At 45.4% G+C, this 25155-nt stretch overlaps 1 protein-coding gene across 1 annotated transcript; it reads left to right on the top strand.

Annotated features, from left to right (window-relative positions):
- Positions 1 to 1689: 1689 nt before the first annotated feature.
- Positions 1690 to 7765, top strand: LOC143099935 (serine/threonine-protein kinase tousled-like 1-B). Its single transcript, XM_076262844.1, has 9 exons — positions 1690 to 1714; positions 2176 to 2306; positions 3039 to 3130; positions 3930 to 4019; positions 4254 to 4423; positions 4812 to 4947; positions 5574 to 5685; positions 6024 to 6131; positions 7063 to 7765. The coding sequence occupies exons 1-9, from the start codon at positions 1690 to 1692 to the stop codon at positions 7234 to 7236; spliced, it is 1038 nt and encodes a 345-aa protein (XP_076118959.1). The 3' UTR covers positions 7237 to 7765.
- Positions 7766 to 25155: the final 17390 nt, after the last annotated feature.

The raw sequence follows: 25155 nt of genomic DNA on the forward strand, positions 1-25155 counted from the left end.
CAGCAACATCCATCTTCTTTGTTTTCAAGTAGCAGCGAACGCCGAACCGTTGCAACTCTGCCATCAATCATTATGTTAAGCCCGCCTACCGACTATACACGACGTGATTGGCCTTATCGAAGCTTAATTTTTCCAACTCGCAAGCCTAGGCTATCATGGAGGATGACTGATGAACAGTGTTGGGAACGTTACTTTAAAAAAGTAATTAGTTATAGTTACTCACTACTTGTTCCAAAAAGTAACTGAGTTAGTAACTGAATTACTCTATGATAAGAGTAACTCGTTACCAGGGAAAGTAACTATTTGCGTTACTGTTAAAAAAAAGTTGCTATATGTCAAAGAATTTGGATTTTTTGAGCAGTTTTGAAAAGCCAGTTGAAATTAGTAGAACAGACAGGTGTTTGTAGGCTACATAACTTTCGATATTTATTAGATAGATAGATAGATAGATAGATACTTTACTGATCCCCAAGGGGAAATTGTACATCGACAGACCTACGGTTGACTTCAGCCTGTGTCATAGGTTTTTGTTGTGAGGCAGAAAGATCTAGCTTTTGCTGCTTGGAGGACATTGCTCCGAGTCCTTCTTTGCTAGTGGATGGCGAGCTATCATCTCTGGTGGAGGGGGGCTATCGGTGTTTTTGGCCACTAGCGTGTGTGAGATGCCTCATTAAAGTTGCTTACAACGGATGTCGACAAAGTCTTCGCTCCTGGACATAATGTACACATTACATGCACGTTCTTGCCTTTGACCACAATGAATTTGAAGTAGTGCTTATATCTCCACCATGAAAATGCCAACTTTTCATCGGATTGCTCCTGACCTCTGCTGTTTCATCGAATCTCTACTTTAGCTGTTGCGTGTGTGTGGCGCGTGTGCTGGCAAGTGTGTAAAAACACTGGCTCTGATTGGCTATCATGAAACATGACTCTGCCTTAGCCAATCCTAATCGCTTACGTCGTTATTAACCCACCTCCTTACTAGCTGTGAGCCAGGGGTTAGTGGTGGGCGATACTGCAAAATTTGGTATCGATCCGATACCAAATACATATAGGGTCCGTATTGCCGATACCGATACCAATACGATACTTTTTTCACTACTTTTTTCACTAAATACTTTTGTGTAGGGGAGAGCAGGATGTCATTATTTCTGAGGTGAATGAATGATCAATTCTTTAGGCAATATGTTTTTATTAATGTATTGAAGTGCACAGAATTATTAGTTATTAGGCACTGTAGAATAAATGCAAACCAAATTTTACAGCCTTTTTAAAAAATAAATGAATAACAAAAATCTCTCCCTTTTTTCTGGTTTTAATTTAGCCTAAATATAGCAGGTCACATGAGCAAAAAATACTATGTTTATAGATAACACGTTTCAATGGGCTGCATATATTATTTGAACGTCTGATCTATACTAGGCCTACAACAAAATGTGTGTGATTGCTCAACAACATTCATGTTTATTTTCTAGTTTATCAATATATGCAGTAATGATGGACATGCTTGACTAGATGGAAGCAATCAGGAGTGCATGATAGCCTATATGCAAGCATATGGACGAGCCAGTTGTTATCTTAGACAACAGCTCAAAGGTTTTTGCCATGCTAGACAATAGACATTATATTAGCACACCGTTAGGCTGTAGGCCTAAATAACAAGTGCACAAGTTGCACAAATGTAATCTAATGTTAGAGGGGGCGCGCAGGATAAGTGAATACAGCCCAGGTCTAAATGTAAGAATTAAAGTTCGTCAGGTTGCTCTCAGCTTCGCGATGTCTTATTCTTGAGCAATCACACTAACTGAAGACAGGATATGACATGCTAACATAATATTAGCCTACTCTTACAAGCTACCTGGGTATTCTCTGCCTCTCTGAAATGACTCTCCCAACGAACTCTGTCTCTGTGCCGGGGGTCTGGAAGTGGATGGATTTCCCTCCTCATTTCTTCGTGTTTGTAGCTCAGCATTTTCCTTGACATGTGTTTTTAAGTGTTTGTATAGGTTGTAGTGTTGCCACAGTATCGAATGCTCTTTTTACACGTATCACAAGTTGCAGTACTATCATTAGTGCCGTAAAATAGCTCCACACAACACTTATTTTCCTCTCGGCCATCCTGATCTCTCATTCAATGTGCTATCAGCCTCGCTGCTCCTCTGCGCGTTGTGTCAGTGAGTCACGTGACGACACAACAACGAATCACAGCAGAGCAGCAGGAGGGGGAGGAGGAGCAAAGTGGGCAAGATGTGAAAGCAGCGTTCGCTCAGGATTGTAGAGGTGGAAGACACAAGCAACTAGTGAACGTAGAGGAGAGATTGTGTTGGCATCGATACTATCGATATTTATATCGATCCGCCCACCCCTACCAGGGGTGCGTTCGGATTACACAGTTTATTCAATCAATGCAAAGTAACGCAGAGCATTTAACGTCCAGTAACGTTAACGGCGTTGTAACCTTGTAAAAAGTAATTAATTAGATTACTCCGTTATTGACAAATTAACGCCGTTAGTAACGCCGTTATACTTAAACGCCGTTACTCCCAACACTGCTGATGAACTATTAAGGTCAACCTGCAGTCTCCCCCTGAGTGCTATCTAGTGTAGTGGAGATTTATTTGTAAAAGGGAGAGTGTGTGTGTGTGTGTGTGTGTGAGTGTGCTTGCGCGCATGTGCGTGTTCCCCATTCCTTAATCTCCACTCTGTGTGTAGCCATGTCTCGGATTTAATGTTAAAACTGAAAGTGTGTGTGTGTGATCCTGTTGGCTCTTACTAACGTAGTGTGTCCCCTCGAGAGACTTGTGTATCATGCGTCACCTGAGTCACACCTGAGTCACTCTCTTTACATTCTCCATCTCACTCCTTCATTTGTGTATCTGTCTCTCTCTATTCCCCTTTTTATATATATATATATATATATATATATATATATATATATATATATATATATATATATATATATAAATAAAATATACATACATACACACACACAGTTCTCACGCGGTGCTTGTGTTTGTGTTCCCCCATGGTCTTGGCAGGCCTTTGACCTGTTTGAACAACGCTACGCCGCTGTGAAAATCCATCAACTCAACAAGAACTGGAGAGAGGAGAAGAAGGAGAATTACCACAAGTGTGTTTGTATTTTACCCCCTGGTCACACACACACACACACACACACACACACAAAACCATGCGCACATTCATACATGGCACTCACACACAAACACACAAAAACGTACACACATACACACACTGCTATGAATATCTTAGTAACTGCATGGGTGTGTTGTTTATCGAGTGATTCCCAATACAAAACTGTGGACCTATAAACAAATCGTTAACTAATGCTTGACTATTAACTAATGTTTGATGGTATTTTTGATACTGTAGCTATTGATTATGTGGATGAGCTAATACTGTTCAGGGGCCCCTGATCTCGGTAAAGCCATCCAATAAGTATCTTTTAAGTATTAGGTATCCATCACCCAGAATAGTGTGCCTCATTTGGTCAGGGTGAATACTGGGAACGCTGGGAATTTGTATAGCATTCCTAAGATCTCCTTCACATCTACCACTGTCTGTGTGTGTTTGTGGGGAGCTGATTGGTATTCCTATCCATCTTTGAAATATCTAGATAATATGCCTTCTCATTCTAACTCACTTCTGGGCTTCCTGCACCCTTTTTCTTTTTTCCTTTTCCCTGGCAACACCTCTTTCACCTCACCTCCTCCCTGTGTCACACCATCTTTCGGTCTTCCCTGTCGATATCCCCTCTTCCATCTGTCTCTCTTTACATTCTCCATCTCACTCCTTCATTTGTGTATCTGTCTCTCTCTATTCCCTCTTTCTCTCTCACTCTCACTCTCTCTCTCTCTTTCTCTCTCACTCTCACTCTCTCAATCTCTCTCCCTCTCAATCTCTCTCTTTAGACACGCCTGTCGAGAGTACCGAATTCACAAGCAGCTGGACCATCCCAGAATAGTCAAGCTCTACGACTACTTCTCTCTGGACACTGACACGTGAGTCTAGACACACGCGCAAACACACACGCCACCATATTTAATCATATACAACACAATTATACCCATAGACTTCGTCCCTGCAGAGAAGTTAACAAGCTAATTAATTTCACCCAACACCCCGCAATTAAATACCGCTTGTGTTTCAGTCTAGTGCTGTGTCGAATTGCTTCTGCACTGTGTCGTTAATGTGTGTGTGTGTGTGTGTGTGTGTTTGTTCATTTGTGTCTATAGGTTTTGTACAGTTTTGGAATACTGTGAAGGCAATGACTTGGACTTCTACTTGAAGCAGCACAAGCTGATGTCTGAGAAGGAGGCTCGCTCTATCGTCATGCAGATAGTCAACGCGCTGCGCTACTTGAACGAGATCAAGCCGCCCATCATTCACTACGACCTCAAGCCAGGTACATACATCATGCATGTGCACGTTTTTACTGCAGGTGGATGGACTGGGTCGGTCTGTTCTACCACCTACACCCTCTACATACAGGCCACACACACGCACGCACACACACACACACACACACACGCGGTGGGGTGGGGGCTTTCAACTTCAACCCCCCACCCCCCATATTTTACACCTATGTTGCCAAACATTTCCTTCATTTTGTGTCATAAGAGATAATGGGTCATTTTTTTCCCATGACAGGTAGGTAGGTAATAAACCTGTAGGTAATATTGTCAGTGCACAATGGAAAGTGACATGTAGTTAGTTTATTTATTTATTTATTTATTTATTTAATTGTTAATTTAATGTATTTATTTTCTCTTGTCTCCTGTGTCCCCCTGCAGGTAATATTCTGCTGGTGGACGGCACGGCGTGCGGCGAGATCAAGATCACGGACTTTGGCCTGTCCAAGATCATGGACGACGACAACTACGGGGTAGACGGCATGGACCTGACCTCTCAGGGAGCCGGTACTTACTGGTAAGGACTGGCCTCCCGACCCCCCATGAACACCTACGGTTAACTGAAGTCAAAATGACACATTTTGGGCCTTGTAGGGCCTTTATTGACAGGATGGTGAAGATCAGACTGGACTTAAGTGGGGGAGAGATGAGGGTTCAGGAAATTACCTCTGGCAGGATCTGAACCTGGGCCCCCATGGGTGGGCGTGACTCCAGTGAAGAATGGGATTAGGCAACAAAATTGATTGATCGATTAGATTGATCGGCGAATACTTTATAAGAAATGGGTTTCACTTACTCCTCTTTGACCGCTTACTCCTCTATGATGGTAAACTAAATATGTTTGGCGTGTGGACAAAAGAAGGCATTTCAGGCCTTTGGGAAAAGAGAGTTTTCACTGTTTGTCGCGACCCACGGGGCTTGCGGGACTCCCCTGGGAGAGCAGGCCTTTCCTACAGGCATGGTCTCCTAGCTTTGGGGCTCTTCTTCACAATCACATGGGACTGAAGAGACCCACAAGCACAAACTGCAGCACGAGTCCAGCTGCATTTTTAACGGAAGTCACTCTTATAATGCTCTTAAATGCTGCACTCGTCCCGTGAACACCTCTAAACTGCTTCTCTCTCTCTCTCTGCGCGCACGCAGGTACTTGCCCCCTGAGTGTTTTGTGGTGGGGAAGGAGCCTCCTAAGATCTCCAACAAAGTGGATGTCTGGTCTGTGGGGGTCATCTTTTTCCAGTGCCTCTATGGGAGAAAGGTAAGTTCAGTGACTTAAATATACAGTCAGCGATTGCACAGGAGGTCGCATTTGTTTGTATTTAGCATTATATATGAACCAAGGTCCAAATGAAACATATCCAAGGTAGCGAGAAAAACTCCACACAAGGTTTCGTTTTTACAGCGTACTCACGGAATGGGCAGCTAGCGGTCTTGAGAAGATGTCATTCCGTGTGTGTGTCTACTCTAGAATACTGTACGTCACTTTGGAAAGAGGTGTGTGTATGTGCGTGCGCACAGACACACACTCTCTCTTCAGGATGCTGCATTTGAAATACTACATTGTGTAATTTGTCATCATCTGCTCTCCTCCTCCAGCCGTTTGGGCACAACCAGTCCCAGCAGGACATCCTCCAGGAGAACACCATCCTCAAAGCCACCGAGGTGCAGTTCCCCGTCAAGCCGGTAGCCAGCAACGAGGCCAAGGTGAGACACCAGCACCCCGCCACCCACCCACACACAGCCACTACAGCCACTACAGCCACAGCCACTACAGCCTCTTCATTCAAAGGCAGAAATCAGTCTGGGTGGAAATGGGTGTGTTCCTGGAAGATGTGTTTTTTTTGTGCGTGTTTTTTTTTCTGGGTCATGTCCATGAACTGGGCGAATTTTTGAAGGGTTGCATTATCGGTCTCCAATTTGGGTTGCCTTAGTGGCGTAAGATGCTCTATTTTAGGTGGGCAGAGTAAGATTAGCAAGATTTGTGGGAGGGGAAAAACAAATCTGTAGGTACTTCAGACTATTTGGTAGACATTAAAGTTAAGTGCCCTTAGCAGGGGGAGAAGATGTCTGTCTCAGTGATAACCAGAAGTTTAATGCACCTGCTGCTCGGAGCATTAAAGGAGCATTCCGGCGGCTACAGTGCTACACTCTGGGGGCATGAACATGAGCCCCCATGTTCTTGCCCCCATGTTCATACCCCCCATGTTCATACCCCCATGTTCTTGCCCGCATGTTCATACCCCCATGCTCCTGCTCCTAGAGTGTAGCACTGTAGCTGCCTGGCAGTTCTAGCTTTTGGCTGCAGTAACTCGAGTTAAGTAAAACTGATTGTTTTCATGATTTTTTCACCAACAGTACTCAGTGAAATTCTCCTTTAATTCTACACGCAGTAGTCCATACTATAATGAGAGCTGGCATGACAGTCCCTTACTCCACACCCAAAAATTAGGAACTCTGATGCAGAAACACCTTGTGAACACTTAACATTCTGGTCTGTGTTCTAGCATCAGTTGCTCCATCCTCACTCAGACCAGAATGATGCAGAAACACTTTTTGTTCACACCCTCTTACCTGCTTGTCCTACATCTCTCTCTCTCTCTCTCTCTCTCTCTCTCTCTCTCTCTCTCTCTCTCAGGCCTTTATCCGGCGCTGTCTGGCCTATAAGAAGGAGGACCGCTTCGACGTCCAGCAGCTGGGCAGTGACGCGTACCTGCTGCCCCACATGAGGCGCTCCAGTTCGTCGGGGAACCTGCAGCTCGGCGGTCCTTCCTCCTCCAGCCCCGCCTCCACTAGCATCATCTCCTACTGAGGGCCTGCACTGACTCCTCCCATCACTATGCTACAGGCACACCCCCTCGGCTGAAGGCCACACCTCCCCCCCACGCAAAACAAAAAAGCTTAAGTGTGAGAGAGATGGACAGAATAAAAGACACTGAGAAAGAGAAGAGAAGGGGGGATGGGTTTGGAAGAGGAGGAGGAAAAGAGGGGGCAAAAAAAGCAGCACCAGTATCCAGAGCCCTGGTGGGCCACAGTAAGGTGAAGTCCTCTCAAAAAGACTTCTTTTGGGGAAGGAAGGAGGGAATTTGGAGAGCTGGAGATGTTGGCTTGGACTGCGCCCAGGCTTGTTGAGATGTGAGGGTGTTTCCTAGAGGAGAGAACCAATAGTTTTAAGATAGGAGAGAGACAAGTAATAAATGAACCTGGATGGATTGAAAAATGGTTAGAGAAGAATGTAGAAGATGAAGATGATGATGATGAAGATTTGGCAAGACAGAAGAGAGCCCAAGAGAGACACTGAGTGGAAGAGTGAACATGGCCTTTTTTTTTTTTTTTTTTTCTTTTTTTTTTTCCTCCAATGAAGATTCTGGTAGAGCACTGCTAACCTGTTTAGCTCATCAAGTGACTAATGAAGTTGTCCTGATTGTTTAATGGCAGTGGAGACCAAGCCCTGTGTCTGGCCCTGTGTTACTGTAGAAGCCACCAGGGGGCGCCAGCAGGCACCATCTCTGAAACACACCTGCATGGCCCCTTGCTTTGGAACAGAGTCAGGTTTGGCATGGCACCGGTGTTCTGTTGGACTGCCACTGTATGAGTTCTAGGACTGAACCATCTGCTCCCAACCAGGACTAGATCCGGTCCAAAGGTTTGGGGCTGCCTGGGAAGATGTCTCAACAAATAATAAAATAAAGTTGCTTAGATGCTTGGTAGGTCTAAAGCACAGGGGTGATCGCTTTTCTGTTTCAAAGTTTCTTTTAAAAAAAAAAAGAAAAGAAGAAAAAACAGATATGCGAGGGTATAGCTCTGTCATCCTTTTTTGTTCTTTGATGAGCAGGTTAGTCACAAGAATGTAATTTTAGTGTATCCATCAATGAGATTTAGTGTTCCCAGACCCCCAAGGCTACATACTAATGTTGAATGCACAAAAATAACCAAATCTAGACATGCCGCTATGTACAGAATCCTATGCAGGAAGAATAAACTCACACAGAAAATAAAATAAAGTTCTTGTAGAGATGTACCTGTATATTTGCTGTACAGAATCGTAATTTCAAATATCAAATAAAAAATTCTGTACAAAGGTTTATCTTTTGTTTCCTTAACTTCTTTTTTTCCTTGTAAATTTGTTTTTTCTTTTTCTTTTTGTTTTATTTTGCTCCTGGAGTGTTTTTTGGCTGCTTTGGATGTTGCTCTTTTTAAGGAAAAAAAAGGCTGTATGATCTTTGGGTACAAATTGTACAGTTCTGTCAAAAGAATTAATGACAATAAATGCCAGGAAATAACTTCACACGAGACACGTGGGTCTTTTTTCCCTTCCACACGAATGTCTAATAGAAACCTGTCGAGCACTTTTATAGGTCTTTGTTTTGGTTGTTAGTGTGTTACCATAGAAAATGGGTGTGTCCATTTGTGTAAATACATTTCTCGTCTACGGACAAAACGACTACAACTGGTTGTTACCGGTTCTCTCACGTTCCAGATTCAGCATTAAGAGTACAATGCTCTAGACGCACGCACGCACGCACACTTGTCAGTACCCACATATGCCTCCAGGAGAGGGATGCCGTGGGTTTTAACTTAACCACAAACGGGCCCTAGTGTCCAGAGGGGGGCGGGGGGGTGTCCAGTTTTGCCAGGTTTGCGGGTTTCCTGACCCACCTCCCCATCTCTCCCCTTTCCACTCAATTCCGCTGTACTCGTCATTGTCCAATCAATTACCACCACCACCAATATAGATCAGGCTTAATACATGTTCAAATACACTCCCACCAATATAGATCAGGCTTAATACATGTTCAAATACCACCACCACCACCAATATAGATCAGGCTTAATACATGTTCAAATACCACCACCACCAATATAGATCAGGCTTAATACATGTTCAAATACCACCACCACCACCACCAATATAGATCAGGCTTAATACATGTTCAAATACCACCACCACCACTATAGATCAGGCTTAAAGGAGAATTCCGGTGTGATATTGACCTAAAGTGTGTTGAAACATGATACCGAGTGTGAACGTATGTCTTATAGCCCATCTCGGCTTGTCCCCTGCACTCCAAAATCTGGCGCTAGTTAGCCGATGCTACCAACAGCTTTTTCAATTGTGGTGCTTCGGCATCGGGCTAGCCATGCAAATAAATCACTGTTTTACACCATTTACGAGGCTCAATGTATCTCCACACTTCATTGGTAGACTACCGAAGGCCCTGACATAAAACGAGACATTGACAACTTTTAAAAAGCACTGGTAGTTTACTTACAAGACGATTTATACAGACAGTATCTTCACGAAGTTTAGCGTTTGCAGCCATCTTGAATTTAGTCATGATAAGTAGAGCGACGAGTAAGAATGAACAGGTATGATAAGGGATCAGATTCCAAAAATAATTCTGTGGAAATGCATGGATTCCAGTTGCTGCTACTGTAAGAAACTGGAATCCATGCATTTCCACTGAATTATTATGGCTGCAAACGCTAAACTTCGTGAAGATACTGTCTGTATAAATCGTCTTGTAAGTAAACTACCAGTGCTTTTTAAAAGTTCTCAATGTCTCGTTTTAAATGTCAGGGCCTTCGGTAGTCTACCAATGAAGTGTGGAGATACATTGAGCCTCGTAAATGGTGTAAAACAGTGATTTATTTGCATGGCTAGCCCGATGCCAAAGCACCACAATTGAAAAAGCTGTTGGTAGCATCGGCTAACTAGCGCCAGATTTTGGAGTGCAGGGGACAAGCCGAGATGGGCTATGAGACATACGTTCACACTCGGTATCATGTTTCAACACACTTTAGGTCAATATCACACCGGAATTCCCCTTTAATACATGTACAAATACCACCACCACCACCAATATAGATCAGGCTTAATACATGTTCAAATACCACCACCACCAATATAGATCAGGCTTAATACATGTTCAAATACCACCACCACCACCAATATAGATCAGGCTTAATACATGTTCAAATACCACCACCACCACCACCAATATAGATCAGGCTTAATACATGTTCAAATACCACCACCACCAATATAGATCAGGCTTAATACATGTTCAAATACACCACCACCAATATAGATCAGGCTTAATACATGTTCAAATACACCACCACCAATATAGATCAGGCTCAAGACCAACGTCAGATGATTCTAATCTGCAGTGTCTATGGGGCGAATATGCTATGTTGAATAAAATAGCTTATTTTTACCATTAACAGGCCTCTAAATGTTACTATCAATGTTTGTCAATGTTTTTTCTGCTTCGCAGTCTTGCACTGTTGCAATATGTGCAACAGTTGGGCTTTTTAATTATATTTTTTATTTATTTAGATATTTTTCCACTATTAACTGTACTATGTTAATGGTGATCTGATGAATGTTGGTATGAAACATGCCATTCACGAAACGTGACCGCCTCAGAACCAATCACATAACGGGACAGAAGTCCATTCGATTCCCTAGCTGGCCAAACTCAATATAGATGGCTCTGTTTAAAGTGGTACCATATCGCCATCTGCTGGCCTTATAGTGTAATGCTTAAAAAATGGCAGTAAGGTTTCATCCACAAGTATTTGGATCATTTTAAGGGGGTTTACTTTACTCATTCAGAAGAGGAAATCCTTCACATGAAACTTCTCTGGACCCAGTCTGTGTTACAGTATATTCAACAAAAGCTGTTTTGTGTTCAGTACCTCAAAGGTCTTCTCTAGCCCTTCCCAGTAGCCTAGCTTGTGAAGACAGGTCTGCAGGGGTTAGAGAAGAAAGTCCAGAGCTCTGAGCATCGTGGGCGTCTCCTCACTGTCCAGATGCAGCTGGGTCATCTACACACACAGGGCTCCCTCACAAGTCTGCTGATGAAGACATGGAGTATTGCTGCAGCTGTGGTCATATTTGCCTAGTCATATATGCTCTACTACTACATTGCCTGGACAACGAATTTAGTCAGGAATCAGGATGAATTAAATTGTCGGTTGATGAGCCAGAAGGATGTACCCAGTATGAATAATTGATAAGTGATATATTGTGATATATTTTACTGTATCTGATTCTAAGACTTCAAGAAATGATGAACAATCAGAGGGAGAGACTGGGGAACAGGGTGTACAGAAGATTCAGTAAAGTGTGTGACATCGGTTAAGACTGAAAGAGGATGTTAGTTTTAATGTCTTGTATGGTATGTAGACGAATCACCAGTGAGCATAATTTGAAAATGTTCCTTGTTAGAAGTTGGAAGATATACAACATGTTCACAATCACATGTTACAGTCCCAATGACAGGAGATGAATGTAGTAACCTTCTCAATCTCTTTACATCAGTCTTGTTTTCACCTCATCACTCAGATAAGGTTGTTGGAAAAACAGACAGTAATTTTATTTTGCCTGAAATTTAAAATAATTGAGACAAATAGCATTAATATTTTTTTTCATACTCATATCCTCATCAAAAGCACACAATATTACAATAAAGAGTGAACGGCATGATTACTACAAAGGGTAGAATATTAACAACACAAACTAAAAGGACAGTTGAAATGTGAAATGTTTAAAAATCAAATATTTGTAATTAATGTAGGTATCTAAAACATTGACCAAACTCTGAATTGTTGAACACAGATCTTAAGTAGCTAGTTGAATAAGCTCATCTTTTATTGTTAAGGTAACAAACATGAAGCACATCTTAAACTGGTAAGATTTAGCACATATATCATGTCTATCAAATTACATAAGACCATCAGCCAACAGATGGCGTCAAATAGTCAGAAGGAAACACATATTGGTATGAAATAAGTTGTTTGTACAAGTAGCCTATTGAAAAAAGGTAGATTGAAAAAAAAACACCTCAGCAACCCACAATTGTTTCTCAAGTCTTAAGTCCATTAGCACATGAACTGGTGGAGCTGTCTGAGGCTGATGCGTGTGGGTTTAGACGCTGAGTTCCTCCATCTCCATGTCATCAGGGAGGGCTCCATCTCCTCTCTGCTGCCCCTCTCTGCTCGGCTGTCCTGGAGTCTCAGTGTCTCTCCTCAGGGTCTCCTGGGAGGCCTGGTCTCCTCCTCTGTTCCTCAGATACACCAAGAAGATCACAGCAGATGAGAGTATCACCAGCAGCCCACAGACCATCAGAGAAGCGTACGCTCTGTAGAAAGGAGAGTCAACGCCGTAAGGATCCTTGTAATGCAGGTGGATGGTTTTCTCAGAGCAGAAAAAGCCTTCCAGCACTTTTCTGCACGTGTACACACCTTTGTTTTCAGCTGTGGGGTTGGATATGACCAAAGAGAATGGAGAAGCTGATGTGTTCACTCTGCCTCTCAGATGATGAGGGAGTAGTCTCCTGTCTGGCTGCCGTTCAGCATGTACATCTCCTGAGTCTCATTGAGAGGAACATGAGAGGGGTCCTCAGACAGAACAGTGATGTTACCAGAGGGAGTTTCCCAGTAGACCTGATGAGGAGACGTGGCATTGACATTACAGGGAAGAGTCAGTTGCTCTCCAACGGTCAAGTAGAGTTTAATGTGATGCCGTACTGCTGTGATTCTCCAGGTTTGGCACTGATCTCTACGCCAAATCAGACACTCATATTCATGACATAAATGCTCTCCTTTTTTACCCTGGAGGATGACTGATGAACTACTGAGGTCAACCTGCAGTCTACCCCTCAGGTCTTCAGGGAGTCTCTCCATGGATGAGTTGGTGTCCAAAACCAGACTTCTTGGTCCAAGCCATCTGTTACAGTCACTAGCTCTCCTGTACAGTTGTATTGCTGCAGCTTCCTGCTCTCCTGAGTCTGATCCACACAACTGAACTGAATGAAAAGTTCCTCCAACGTGTACAATATTTAATCTACGTGTAGTACAGACAAGCAGGGAGTAGTTCCTCTGGACTGTGATGTTTCCACCAATCCAGCCTTCAACCTGGTACTCTCCACTGTAAGAGGCATTGATGACTTGTAGTTGAAATTGTTCAAAATTGTCAAATGACACTTTGTGGTATGTGACATTATGCTCCTTTGAATAAGATCCATCAGGCTGAGAAGTGTTGAACAGAGGCATATCTCCGTCTGTAGAAACCCTGTACAGCACATAGTAATCAGCAGGCTTCAAATCCTTTGTGGGAAGCTCAGCATCTACTCCAGGTACTGCAAACACTAATGAGTCAGGGTCCTGGTGACAGTTCACACCGCTGATGAGGATCGACAGCAAAAATGGAACCAGTCTTCCCACCTCCATTCTGAGACTGACACATTCTGAATCCCCTTATTCTCACACAGACTAATAAGTGCTGTGGATAATATCTCTCTATCTTGTACAGGCCTCCTCTATTCAGGAAGTGAATGGGAGATTACTGTAAAAATTATCATGTGACATTAGTTTCAGATGAAATTGGTTCACACAGATGAGACAGCCATATATCCAGAGCCATAGGATTGAGGGACTTGCAGCTCGCTGTTTTGACCCATCGGAAGTGCTGAGGCCATTTTCTCTCAGCAGGATGTCCCTGAGAGGAACGAGTTCTTGGTATCAATGACAGGGAATCTCTCACAAACAAAAAACCCCTCAGAAGGAATATCATACTAAAAACTTTAGAACTGGTATGGTCTCTCATTGACTGACATTCCATGGTTATGGTGGTTCATTAGCTTTCGTCACATGAAAATGAGATGCATACCTTTTCTTCTTCCAACAGTAGAACAGAGAGCACAAAACTCTGTGGTCATATCTTTTTATGTCACACAGGCCTCATCTGCTGAGGAATTGAGTTAGATATGAAATTATGTTTAATATCAGCTAACTTATAAATAACAAGGCCAAGGGAAAATAAACTATAAAAAACGTGGTCACTGCACACTCTATCTCTTTCTTCTTGTTTCTTGACACCAACGTTTCGGCCTGAGAGTGTGCGGTTTTATATTATCAGATAGCTGTAAGAGGAAAAATGATGATGCACAACCTGTCCACAGCCATAGAGTTGAGCAACATGTTGAGGTTGTTGGGTTTGTGAATTGTATGGAAGATCTACGGGCCTTCCATAACGGCAGCAATAGCCACAGTAGAACTGCAAAATTAATAGAACACAATAGATTCATTGTGTTTACTCTGTGAAAATGTCTTCATACCTTTTTCATCATCAAGTGTCCCTGAGAAGGGTGAATGGAATGGAATCACTTACAGAACAAAACACATATAAAGAGTAGAATAAATGTGACACAAATTTAAAGGTATACTATGCAGGTTTAGGTATTTTTGGCGAGTTTAGAGCTCCCTCTAGAGTCACGATGTATATGTTACTCTGCTATTGTAAATATCAAACTTCCCACGACTTATCCCCCCTGTACACAATGCAAATGCTTTTGTTGTGGAGGTGAATGATTAACAACAGGCAAAAGATATATCCATAGAACTATATCTACTGACAACTATTAGGGGTTTGCACGGCGTGTCATCAGATCTGGACGTCGCCATATTGGAGATATTCGCCTTGTGAGTAGGCGCTCTCTCCCCTCCTCACTGTTTTAAAGATAGTATTGCTTGTGTGTGAATTATGGACATTTTATGAATATTTGCTTTGCCTGACGAACTCCCTTGAATGTTATGGACAGTTCCGAACATTTGCTTGAACGCACTCTGCATCGCGGAAGCCCTGCAAGAGCAGGAGTGCCAACGAGAGACATTGAGCCCTTGCACACACACACACACACACACGCACATACACCCCACACCCACACACGCTCACACAGCCGGCGCAGCACAAGGTTTGCCCGGAGTGTGTGCGCTGCCTGCTTACGAACAGAGACAATTGTTTGCCTGTCAGTTTCCGCGAGTGAAACGCCAACACGGAAGTTAACGCTGGCTGCGCTAACAGTACCAAACCAGCCGCCACAAGTCTCCATACTCATACGGCCCTGAAACATCTCATGCATACGGGTGAGGTACCCACTCGCATGTAACACTGCACACACCACATTATCTCCCTGGTCTATTCATTAAACAAAACGCCATACGTACCTCTTGTGTTCCTCCACCTTCAGTCACCACTGCCAAACGGAAGCATGCGCCATTTGTGTAGTATTTGTAATGCCATCTTGACTTTGGGTATGGGGAATGATGTCGCGAAGGGGGTTTGGAAGTGTGCTTTGTGTTGCTATGCATCTGTTGAATGTTATATGTTTATGGGCTTTACGTGTAGCATAGCAAAGATGTGTGGGATGGGTTTGAGGTACATGTTATTGTTTGGTTTGTGTTTGATGATTTAAACACACGTTGTGTACAAATATGATGGTGATTAATGGTACAGTCCAAGGATGTGTTTAGTCAATTATCTTGTTAGCCAATCATGGTGCGTCTGAGCATAGTAGGACTGGGTATTAAAAACCCGGCTCAGTTTGTGTTGTGGGTTAAGGGGGTGAAGAGCTGACAACCGGAGAGAGCTCTGAAGTAAGTGGACATTTGAACTTGTTGCCTTGAAGTCTGAAGCTATAGTATTTTGATTTGGTGCCTTCTCTTTTTGTATTTTGCCATTTTTGATTATCTTTGGACTTTTGATATATTTTTGGACTTTGCTATATTTTGCCCTTTTGGGAGTATTTTGCCTTTTGCCCTATTTTGCTATTTTTGAACTTTTTTCCTTTTTTGTCTGTTTCGATGGTGGAGGACTAACGGGCACTGTAAAAATAAATACACTGGCAACTTTGAAATACAAATTCTTCTGCATTCCTGACATTTTTTACCCCTTCTCTCTGATTTCCCACCGCAACGCTGTCCGGGCAAGTGAGGTGGCCACCCGGTCACTCACATTTGGTGTCAGAAGTGGGATTGATGCTGACAGAAGACGAAATCAGAGGGGAAGCTCGGTGAGATGGCGTATCGCAGGCTGAAGAACAATGAGAAAGCTGCAGGAACATCAGAGGACCAGGAGGACACAGCAGGGGCAGATGGGGGCAACACTCAAGGGTCTGACCTGTCTGCACTGCGTAAGCTCCTGGAGAAATCACTGGAGACCCAGGAAAAGGAGTTCTTCAAACAGGAACAACGCTGGAGGGGCATCCAGGTCCAGCTGAACCTGCTGCGTGATGACTTTGAGGTAGAGAAGCAGGCGGTGACCATGGCTAGAGCGACAGCGGTCCAACCACCACCAGTGGCGGCAGTGGCGACGGCGGCGGGCCAAGCACCAGCGGTGGCGGCACCATCATCAGTAGCGGCAGCACCACCGTCACTTTCACCACCGGCAGCGGCGCCACCAGCACCAATGCCCATGGAGTGGTCCAGACGCGCCATTCCTAAACTGGAGGAAGGAGAGGACATCGAGCAGTATCTCATGACGTTTGAGCGGCTAGCTACAGCATACTGCTGGCCAAAGGAGAACTGGGCGGTGATCCTCGTCCCCCACCTCACAGGGAAAGCACGCGCGGCATACGTGTCGATGGAGCCAAGCCACACCATGAATTATGACCGCGTAAGAGAAGCCATCCTGCAAAAGTTTGAAATCAATGAGGAAACCTACAGGCGACAGTTCCGGGAGCCCGACATCAAGCCCGGTGAGACACCCAGAGAGCTTTACACCCGGCTGAAAGACCTCTTTCATAAGTGGATTAGACCGGCAATGAAGTCGGTTGAAGAAATCTGTGAGGCATTGATACTGGAACAGTACCTGAGGACCTTGGCCCCAGACGTCAGAGTTTGGGTTAAGGAGCGGCACCCACAGAGTGGTCAGAGAGCGGCAGAACTTGTCGAGGACTACGTTGCAGCACGGCAGAGGCACACCAGCTTTCGCCAGAACCAAGACAACAGGCCAGCAGCCAGGGGTAGGTCTGATGGTTTTGGTCAGGGTGGTGGTCAACAGCTTAGTAATCGTCCTAGAGACAATACTGTCCCCTTTAAGCCTAGCAATTACCCTAGAGACAGTACAGTTCCCATTAGGCCCAAATACCCTGTAGCACCCAGAGCGTCCACATCCATAGTGTGTCACAATTGTGGTAAGGAAGGCCATATAGTGCGTGATTGTCCTAACCGTAAGCCCAAGGGAGCCGGATACAGTTGCCTACCGAGACCAGAGGGGGAGGCAGTGAGTTTCCTGGGGAGGCTGCAGACAGTGCAGGTGTCTGTTAATGGGAAGGAGGCCATAGCAGTGTTGGACACTGGGAGCAACCAGACACTAGTGCAGCCACACCTGGTAGAGGAGCGAGACCTGTTACCCGGAAGAAAGGTTTCAATTATGTGTGTTAATGGCGATGCACATGACTACCCAGCAGCTGAAGTTTACATTAATGTCAATGGGCAGGTTTATCAGCTGACTGTTGGTGTAGTGGAGAAATTAAGCCACCCAGTGTTAATTGGCCAGGACATACTAGTGTTACCGGAACTTTTGCAGTCCAGCAGAGTGGTAAACATGGTGGTTACCAGATCTCAGAGCAGCAAGACGGCATGCGCAGAAGGGCAGGCCAGGAGTGACCCATTGCATGAGCTACCCTTTGCTAGCAGTGATGTGGAGTGTGTTAGCAGTGGTAGAGTCAAAAAGTCCAGACAACAGAGAAGACAAGACAAGCTAGAGGGCACGGTTAAAAGGGCCAGAGAATTGCCAGTAGCTCAGTCAGATGGGGACTGGGAGGAGCTTGCCACAGACATAAAACAGATGCAGCGGGAGGATGGGTCACTGAAGAAGGCGTTTGAGAAGGTCATTGAGCAGGATGGGGTCAGGACAGGGGTCCCGCCTAATTTAGCTGGGGAGGGGTATGTCCTTAGAGGGGGGATCCTCTACCATCAGCCAGACGGGGGCAGAGAAGAGCAGCTGGTCGTGCCCACACAGCTACATAGCAGGGTGTTAGCAATGGGGCACAGCATTCCCTGGGCGGGTCACTTGGGGCTCCCGAAAACATACGCCCGCGTGGCAGCAAGATTTTTCTGGCCAGGCATGTATAAAGATGTGCAGGAGTTTTGCCGATCATGCTCAGAATGTCAGCTTACCAGCAAGTACACAGCTAGCCCATACCCCCTACAACAACTTCCTTGCATTGATGTACCATTCTCACGCATAGCCATGGATATTGTAGGCCCACTAGAACGAACGCAGTCCGGCTTTAGGTACATTCTAGTGGTATGCGACTACGCTACCAGATATCCTGAGGCGTTTCCACTCCGCAGGATATCTGCCAGACCCATCGCACAGGCTTTACTTCAATTATTCTCCCGAGTAGGCATCCCCAGAGAGATCATCACTGATCAGGGCACAGCTTTTCTCTCTAAGAGCTTGAAGCAGGTTTATGGCGTACTAGGTATAAAAGGCATTAAGACCACCCCCTACCATCCTCAGACGGATGGCCTAGTTGAACGTTTTAACCAAACCCTGAAAAGTATGTTGAGGAAGTTTGTGGCTGAAAATGGAAAGGACTGGGACCGTTGGCTGCCCTACCTCCTTTTTGCATACAGGGAGGTACCCCAAGCGTCTACTGGCTTTGCGCCATTTGAACTGCTCTTTGGCTGGCCAGTGAGGGGACCCCTGGACGTGCTTAAGGAGGCCTGGGAGGGTCCGCAGGCCACAGAGACACAGTCCGTTCTGGCGCATGTTCTCAAGATGAGGGAGAAGATGGAGCAAATGACTGAACTGGTGCGTGCGAACATGGAGAAGTCACAGACCAGGCAGAAGACCTGGTATGACCAGAAGGCCAGGCAGAGAACTCTGGTGCCGGGGCAGAAAGTGTTGCTCCTGTTGCCTACATCGGAGAGCAAGTTGCTGGCCAAATGGCAGGGGCCATACAACGTCATCCGTCAGATGGGCCCGGCAACGTACGAGATTGAGATGCCAGGGAGAAGAAAGCAGAGGCAGACTTTCCATGTGAACCTGCTGAAAGAATGGCACATAACGACTCCAGCGCTTCGGGTGCAGGCAGTGCCGGAGGATGAAGAGCGACCGGAGCAGTTCTTCCCGAACAGCCAACCAGCAACCATCCCGGACGTGTCGCACTTGACCCCACAGCAGCAGGCCGAGCTGGACCAGATCATTCCAACTGACCTGTTCCAGGAGGGGCCAGGCTTCACCACGGTGGTGGAGCACTCAGTCACGCTGACCGACTCGACCCCAGTGCGTCAGCGAATGTATCGGGTACCTCAACGTCTGCTACCTTCACTCAAGGCAGAGGTGGAGGACATGCTTGCACTGGGGGTGATTGAGAGATCGACAAGTGAGTGGAGTAACCCCGTGGTCCTGGTCCCAAAGAAAGATGGCACACTGAGATTTTGCATTGACTTTCGGCGAGTCAACGCCCAATCAAAATTTGATGCGTACCCCATGCCTCGCTTGGAGGACTTGATAGAGAGGCTGGGGAAGGCCACCTACATTACCACACTGGACTTATGTAAAGGCTATTGGCAAGTCCCATTGACTGAGGAGACCAAGCCCTACACAGCATTCCGCACTCCCCAGGGCCTGTACCACTTCAATGTCATGCCATTTGGCCTGCAGGGGGCGCCGGCCACTTTTCAGCGGCTGATGGACATTGTGCTCTCTGGAACTGAGTCGTTTGCAGCTGCCTATTTGGATGACATTGTGGTGTACAGCGCCACCTGGGGGGAACATTTGCAACACCTGGAGGAGGTGCTCAACAAGATCGATCAAGCAGGCAGGCCTCACCATCCATCCCCGGAAGTGTGCCATTGCCCAGGAGGAGGTTCGCTACCTGGGGTATGTGCTGGGTCGGGGCGTCATTCGGCCACAGCAGGACAAAGTGGAGGCGGTGCGGAACTGCCAGAGACCTCGGACCAAGAAGGCTGTCCGGTCATTTCTTGGCCTGGTAGGTTGGTACCGGAAGTTCATTCCGGATTTTGCTAGCCGAGCATCACCTCTTACTGACCTCACCCGATAGGACGGCAATCCTCAGGGTCAGTGGGGGGAGGAGCAGGAGAGGGCCTTTGTGGACCTGAAAGGGGCTCTTTGCAAGGGCCCTGTGCTTCAGAGTCCTGATTTCACCAAGCCCTTCACGGTGCATACTGATGCCTCGGGTGTTGGTATTGGCGCAGTTCTCCTCCAAGGTGAAGGGGAAGACCAACGACCAGTGGCTTTTGTTAGCCGCAAATTGTTTCCCCGTGAAACCAGGTATGCAGCAGTCGAGCTAGAGTGCCTGGCAGTGAAGTTTGCCCTTGACTCCTTCAAGTACTATGTGCTGGGCGGTCACTTCACGCTCGAGACCGACCATCGCGCCTTGCAATGGCTTGGGCGCATGAAAGACACGAATGCCAGGATTACTCGCTGGTTCTTGGCACTGCAGCCATACAGGTTCACAGTCCGGTATCGGGCTGGCAAAGTGAACACGGTGGCTGATTTCTTGTCTCGTCACCCGAGTGACTGAGACTGCAGAGGTGGTGGGAAATGTGAGTAGGCGCTCTCTCCCCTCCTCACTGTTTTAAAGATAGTATTGCTTGTGTGTGAATTATGGACATTTTATGAATATTTGCTTTGCCTGACGAACTCCCTTGAATGTTATGGACAGTTCCGAACATTTGCTTGAACGCACTCTGCATCGCGGAAGCCCTGCAAGAGCAGGAGTGCCAACGAGAGACATTGAGCCCTTGCACACACACACACACACACACGCACATACACCCCACACCCACACACGCTCACACAGCCGGCGCAGCACAAGGTTTGCCCGGAGTGTGTGCGCTGCCTGCTTACGAACAGAGACAATTGTTTGCCTGTCAGTTTCCGCGAGTGAAACGCCAACACGGAAGTTAGCGCTGGCTGCGCTAACAGTACCAAACCAGCCGCCACAAGTCTCCATACTCATACGGCCCTGAAACATCTCATGCATACGGGTGAGGTACCCACTCGCATGTAACACTGCACACACCACATTATCTCCCTGGTCTATTCATTAAACAAAACGCCATACGTACCTCTTGTGTTCCTCCACCTTCAGTCACCACTGCCAAACGGAAGCATGCGCCATTTGTGTAGTATTTGTAATGCCATCTTGACTTTGGGTATGGGGAATGATGTCGCGAAGGGGGTTTGGAAGTGTGCTTTGTGTTGCTATGCATCTGTTGAATGTTATATGTTTATGGGCTTTACGTGTAGCATAGCAAAGATGTGTGGGATGGGTTTGAGGTACATGTTATTGTTTGGTTTGTGTTTGATGATTTAAACACACGTTGTGTACAAATATGATGGTGATTAATGGTACAGTCCAAGGATGTGTTTAGTCAATTATCTTGTTAGCCAATCATGGTGCGTCTGAGCATAGTAGGACTGGGTATTAAAAACCCGGCTCAGTTTGTGTTGTGGGTTAAGGGGGTGAAGAGCTGACAACCGGAGAGAGCTCTGAAGTAAGTGGACATTTGAACTTGTTGCCTTGAAGTCTGAAGCTATAGTATTTTGATTTGGTGCCTTCTCTTTTTGTATTTTGCCATTTTTGATTATCTTTGGACTTTTTATATATTTTTGGACTTTGCTATATTTTGCCCTTTTGGGAGTATTTTGCCTTTTGCCCTATTTTGCTATTTTTGAACTTTTTTCCTTTTTTTTGTCTGTTTCGATGGTGGAGGACTAACGGGCACTGTAAAAATAAATACACTGGCAACTTTGAAATACAAATTCTTCTGCATTCCTGACATTTTTACCCCTTCTCTCTGATTTCCCACCGCAACGCTGTCCGGGCAAGTGAGGTGGCCACCCGGTCACTCACACGCCTCATTAGAAAATATTAGGCACTGAAGTAAATCCCTAACATCGTCAAGGAAAATGGTTAATTATTGCCGTGTTTTAGGTTGTACCAATAGGTCCGACTGAGAAAAACATCTGGTGTAGGTATCGACTTCAAAAAGTTATTAAAAAACCAGGGAGAAAGGAGAATGTCAGAAGTTATCAGAGGAAGGGTGCGCTTGTAGTTGAACTTGGTACTCGTCTCCCTCACCCAACCCTTGCCTTTGCATCTTAGGCGCATTTTGATGAGCTTTTCTGTTGTTTAGATACGGCTACAATCACGTAAGATATCCAAAGTGCATAATACTCCATTGTACTTCATTCACTGAGTATCGCCAATATGGCCGCGCGTGCTGGGTTACCATGGTTACCGGTCAGAACGTGACGTCCGTTCAAACCCCTAATATCTACTGTTTCAGATTCTTGCAAGTTTTGGTGGGGCCGTGGTGCCACTCTTGGAAGCTGCATGGCTGGTTTTCTCGGTAGGGACTCGCTACATCTATGCTGTATAGCTAGGTGAATAATTCGCCTATTACAAGTTCGTTTACCATCGAATTGGCTTCATAAAGGTGAAAATCTTGAGTTTGACTAGAGCTTTCTGCTTTATTTTTTACTGCTGAGGCCAAAGTTGTATCTAAAAATACAAGAGTGCAAAGCCACAGAGAGATTTGGGGGTAGATTTAGATTTTGAAACCTCTAACTTGAGTCTCACCCTCCATACACTCCTCCACACATTTCCTACCTCACTTAAAAAGATAGTTATCAGATGAGTGCAGAGAGCTGAATTTCTTGCATCTCAGCAATTCTCTTGCGACAAAGTCTGTTCGTGTTCAATATTTGCATGATAAAGTGTTGATATACATATCATACCTAAATGCCATAAATCCTTTTAACATTAGTCAGTATGAAATGCTCACTGATTGACAGGCCAGGGTCATAAGGGCCAGAGCCGTATATCTAATGGCTCAGATGAAGGTGTCCTATTGGCGCCCTCTACTGGACATTAAGAGGTGTACTTGTTCTCTGGCCAGCTGTAGGACAGAGACCACACAACACCAGTGCATTACATTTACCTCCACAGTGTTGTACCAGATTAGCACAGGATAAGTGTCTTCAAATAATCTATTAAAGAAGTTATGGCACGTTCAGCACGTACACACACACACACACACACACACACACACACACACATATGAGCTACACTACACAGCTACACTGGCTACCTATGGCGGCCCGCATCAAATTCAAGGCTCTAATGCTTGCCTACAAAGTAGTCTCCGGTTCTGCTCCCACCTACTTGAATGCCCTCATACAGACATACGCTACCTCCAGACCGTTGCCCTCCTCAGACGAACGACATCTAGCTCTACCACCGGTACTCTCAGGCCAATCCAAACTGTTCTCATCAAATGTTCCTCGTTGGTGGAATACACTGCCAGTTCCTACAAGGGAAGGGACATCCCTCTCCATTTTCAAAAAACTCCTGAAGACCCAGCTCTTTAGAGAACATCTCCTCTCATAGCACCACTTACAACAACTATGTTTAAAAACAGCACTCACTGATGCACTTATTCTTACTGTACTCTGTACCGTAAGTACCGTTAAAAACTGTACCGTTTTTAAATTGCCCTAAAATTGTTGAGAGAATTGCTTTAAAAAACTTAAACTGTTTACCATGTTGTTTGTCGCTTTGGTTAAAAATGCGTCAGCCAAATGTAATGTAATGTAATGTTATATGAATGCATGCTCAAACGCACACACACACACTGACAGAGACATATACTCCACAGAAAACTCCCAGGCTGCACACAAGCACATCAGCTGGGTATCACATGTGTATGTATGTGGTCCCAGCAGCACTAGACCAGGGCTCCTTCCTCCTGTTGCTGGACCTCCTCTGCACTGCATATCATGTCTGTCTGTCTGTCCAACATGCAGAGCAGCAGGGACCCAGGAGCATGATACACCACCCACCACCTAGTGTCCACTCTACTCTACTCTACTGTACCTCCACACCCACCACCTAGTGTCCACTCCACTCTACTCTACTCTACCTCCACACCCACCACCTAGTGTCCACTCCACTCTACTCTACTCTACCTCCACACACACCACCTAGTGTCCACTCTACTCTACTCTACTCTACCTCCACACCCACCACCTAGTGTCCACTCTACTCTACTCTACCTCCACACACTAGTGTCCACTCTACTCTACTCTACCTCCTCCAGGACACACAACGTCCCTGCACACACACACACACAAGCATGCACACACACAGTGTATGCATGCTTGTGCATGCTTATGTGTGTGTGTGTGTGTGTGCAGGGATGTTGTACAATTAGGGCAGGCACGTGCCCACCCAAAATGACAAGATTCTTTTGTTTTCTTTTTCACGCACGCACACACATGCACACACTCACACACACACACTCTCTCTCTCTACCTGCACGTGTACATCCTGTGAACTGAAGAGGAGGCCATGCTCACATACATGAGTCAAACCCCCCCCCATCCAACGTGCACCTAAACATGCTGCGTCTTCCTTTCACTTTTCTTTTCTGAGCCTTTTCCCAAGTGACTATTGCGACATTGTGGTTTTAGTTAGTTAGGTCACTGCATTCAAGTTGCACACATTATGCTGTTTGTTTTGTATCTTGTGTATCTTCATAAGATCAGGGACATTGTAATAGTCAGGATCCACTCATTTAATGCAACTCAATGTAATACTTTTACCTGCACATAATGGCTTCAAACTTCAGTTCATTCTTCTTGTTCTTCTTTTCAGCATATCAGGTGCACTTATGATGGCTGCCAATGTGTCCACCATGACAACAGCAGTTGCTCTGCCAACACTCAGGGCCAGATGTACTAACGCTTTTGCGCCCACTTCAGGCGTATTTGTTTCGCAATGTGCATGTAAAATCATTGCGAGGTATGTACAAACAGGCCGCAATGATGTAAAAGCGCAAACTGCCTGTTGCGGGAGCTGAAAGTGGCAGATTGCGTTTGTCATGTCATGCATATGCA

Source organism: Alosa pseudoharengus, unplaced genomic scaffold, assembly GCF_046254945.1.
Source record: "Alosa pseudoharengus isolate Yale_2024_CS ecotype anadromous, Long Island Sound unplaced genomic scaffold, YU_APseudo_1.1 YU_APseudo_1.1_scf_3, whole genome shotgun sequence".
Classification (NCBI taxonomy): Eukaryota; Metazoa; Chordata; class Actinopteri; order Clupeiformes; family Clupeidae; genus Alosa; species Alosa pseudoharengus.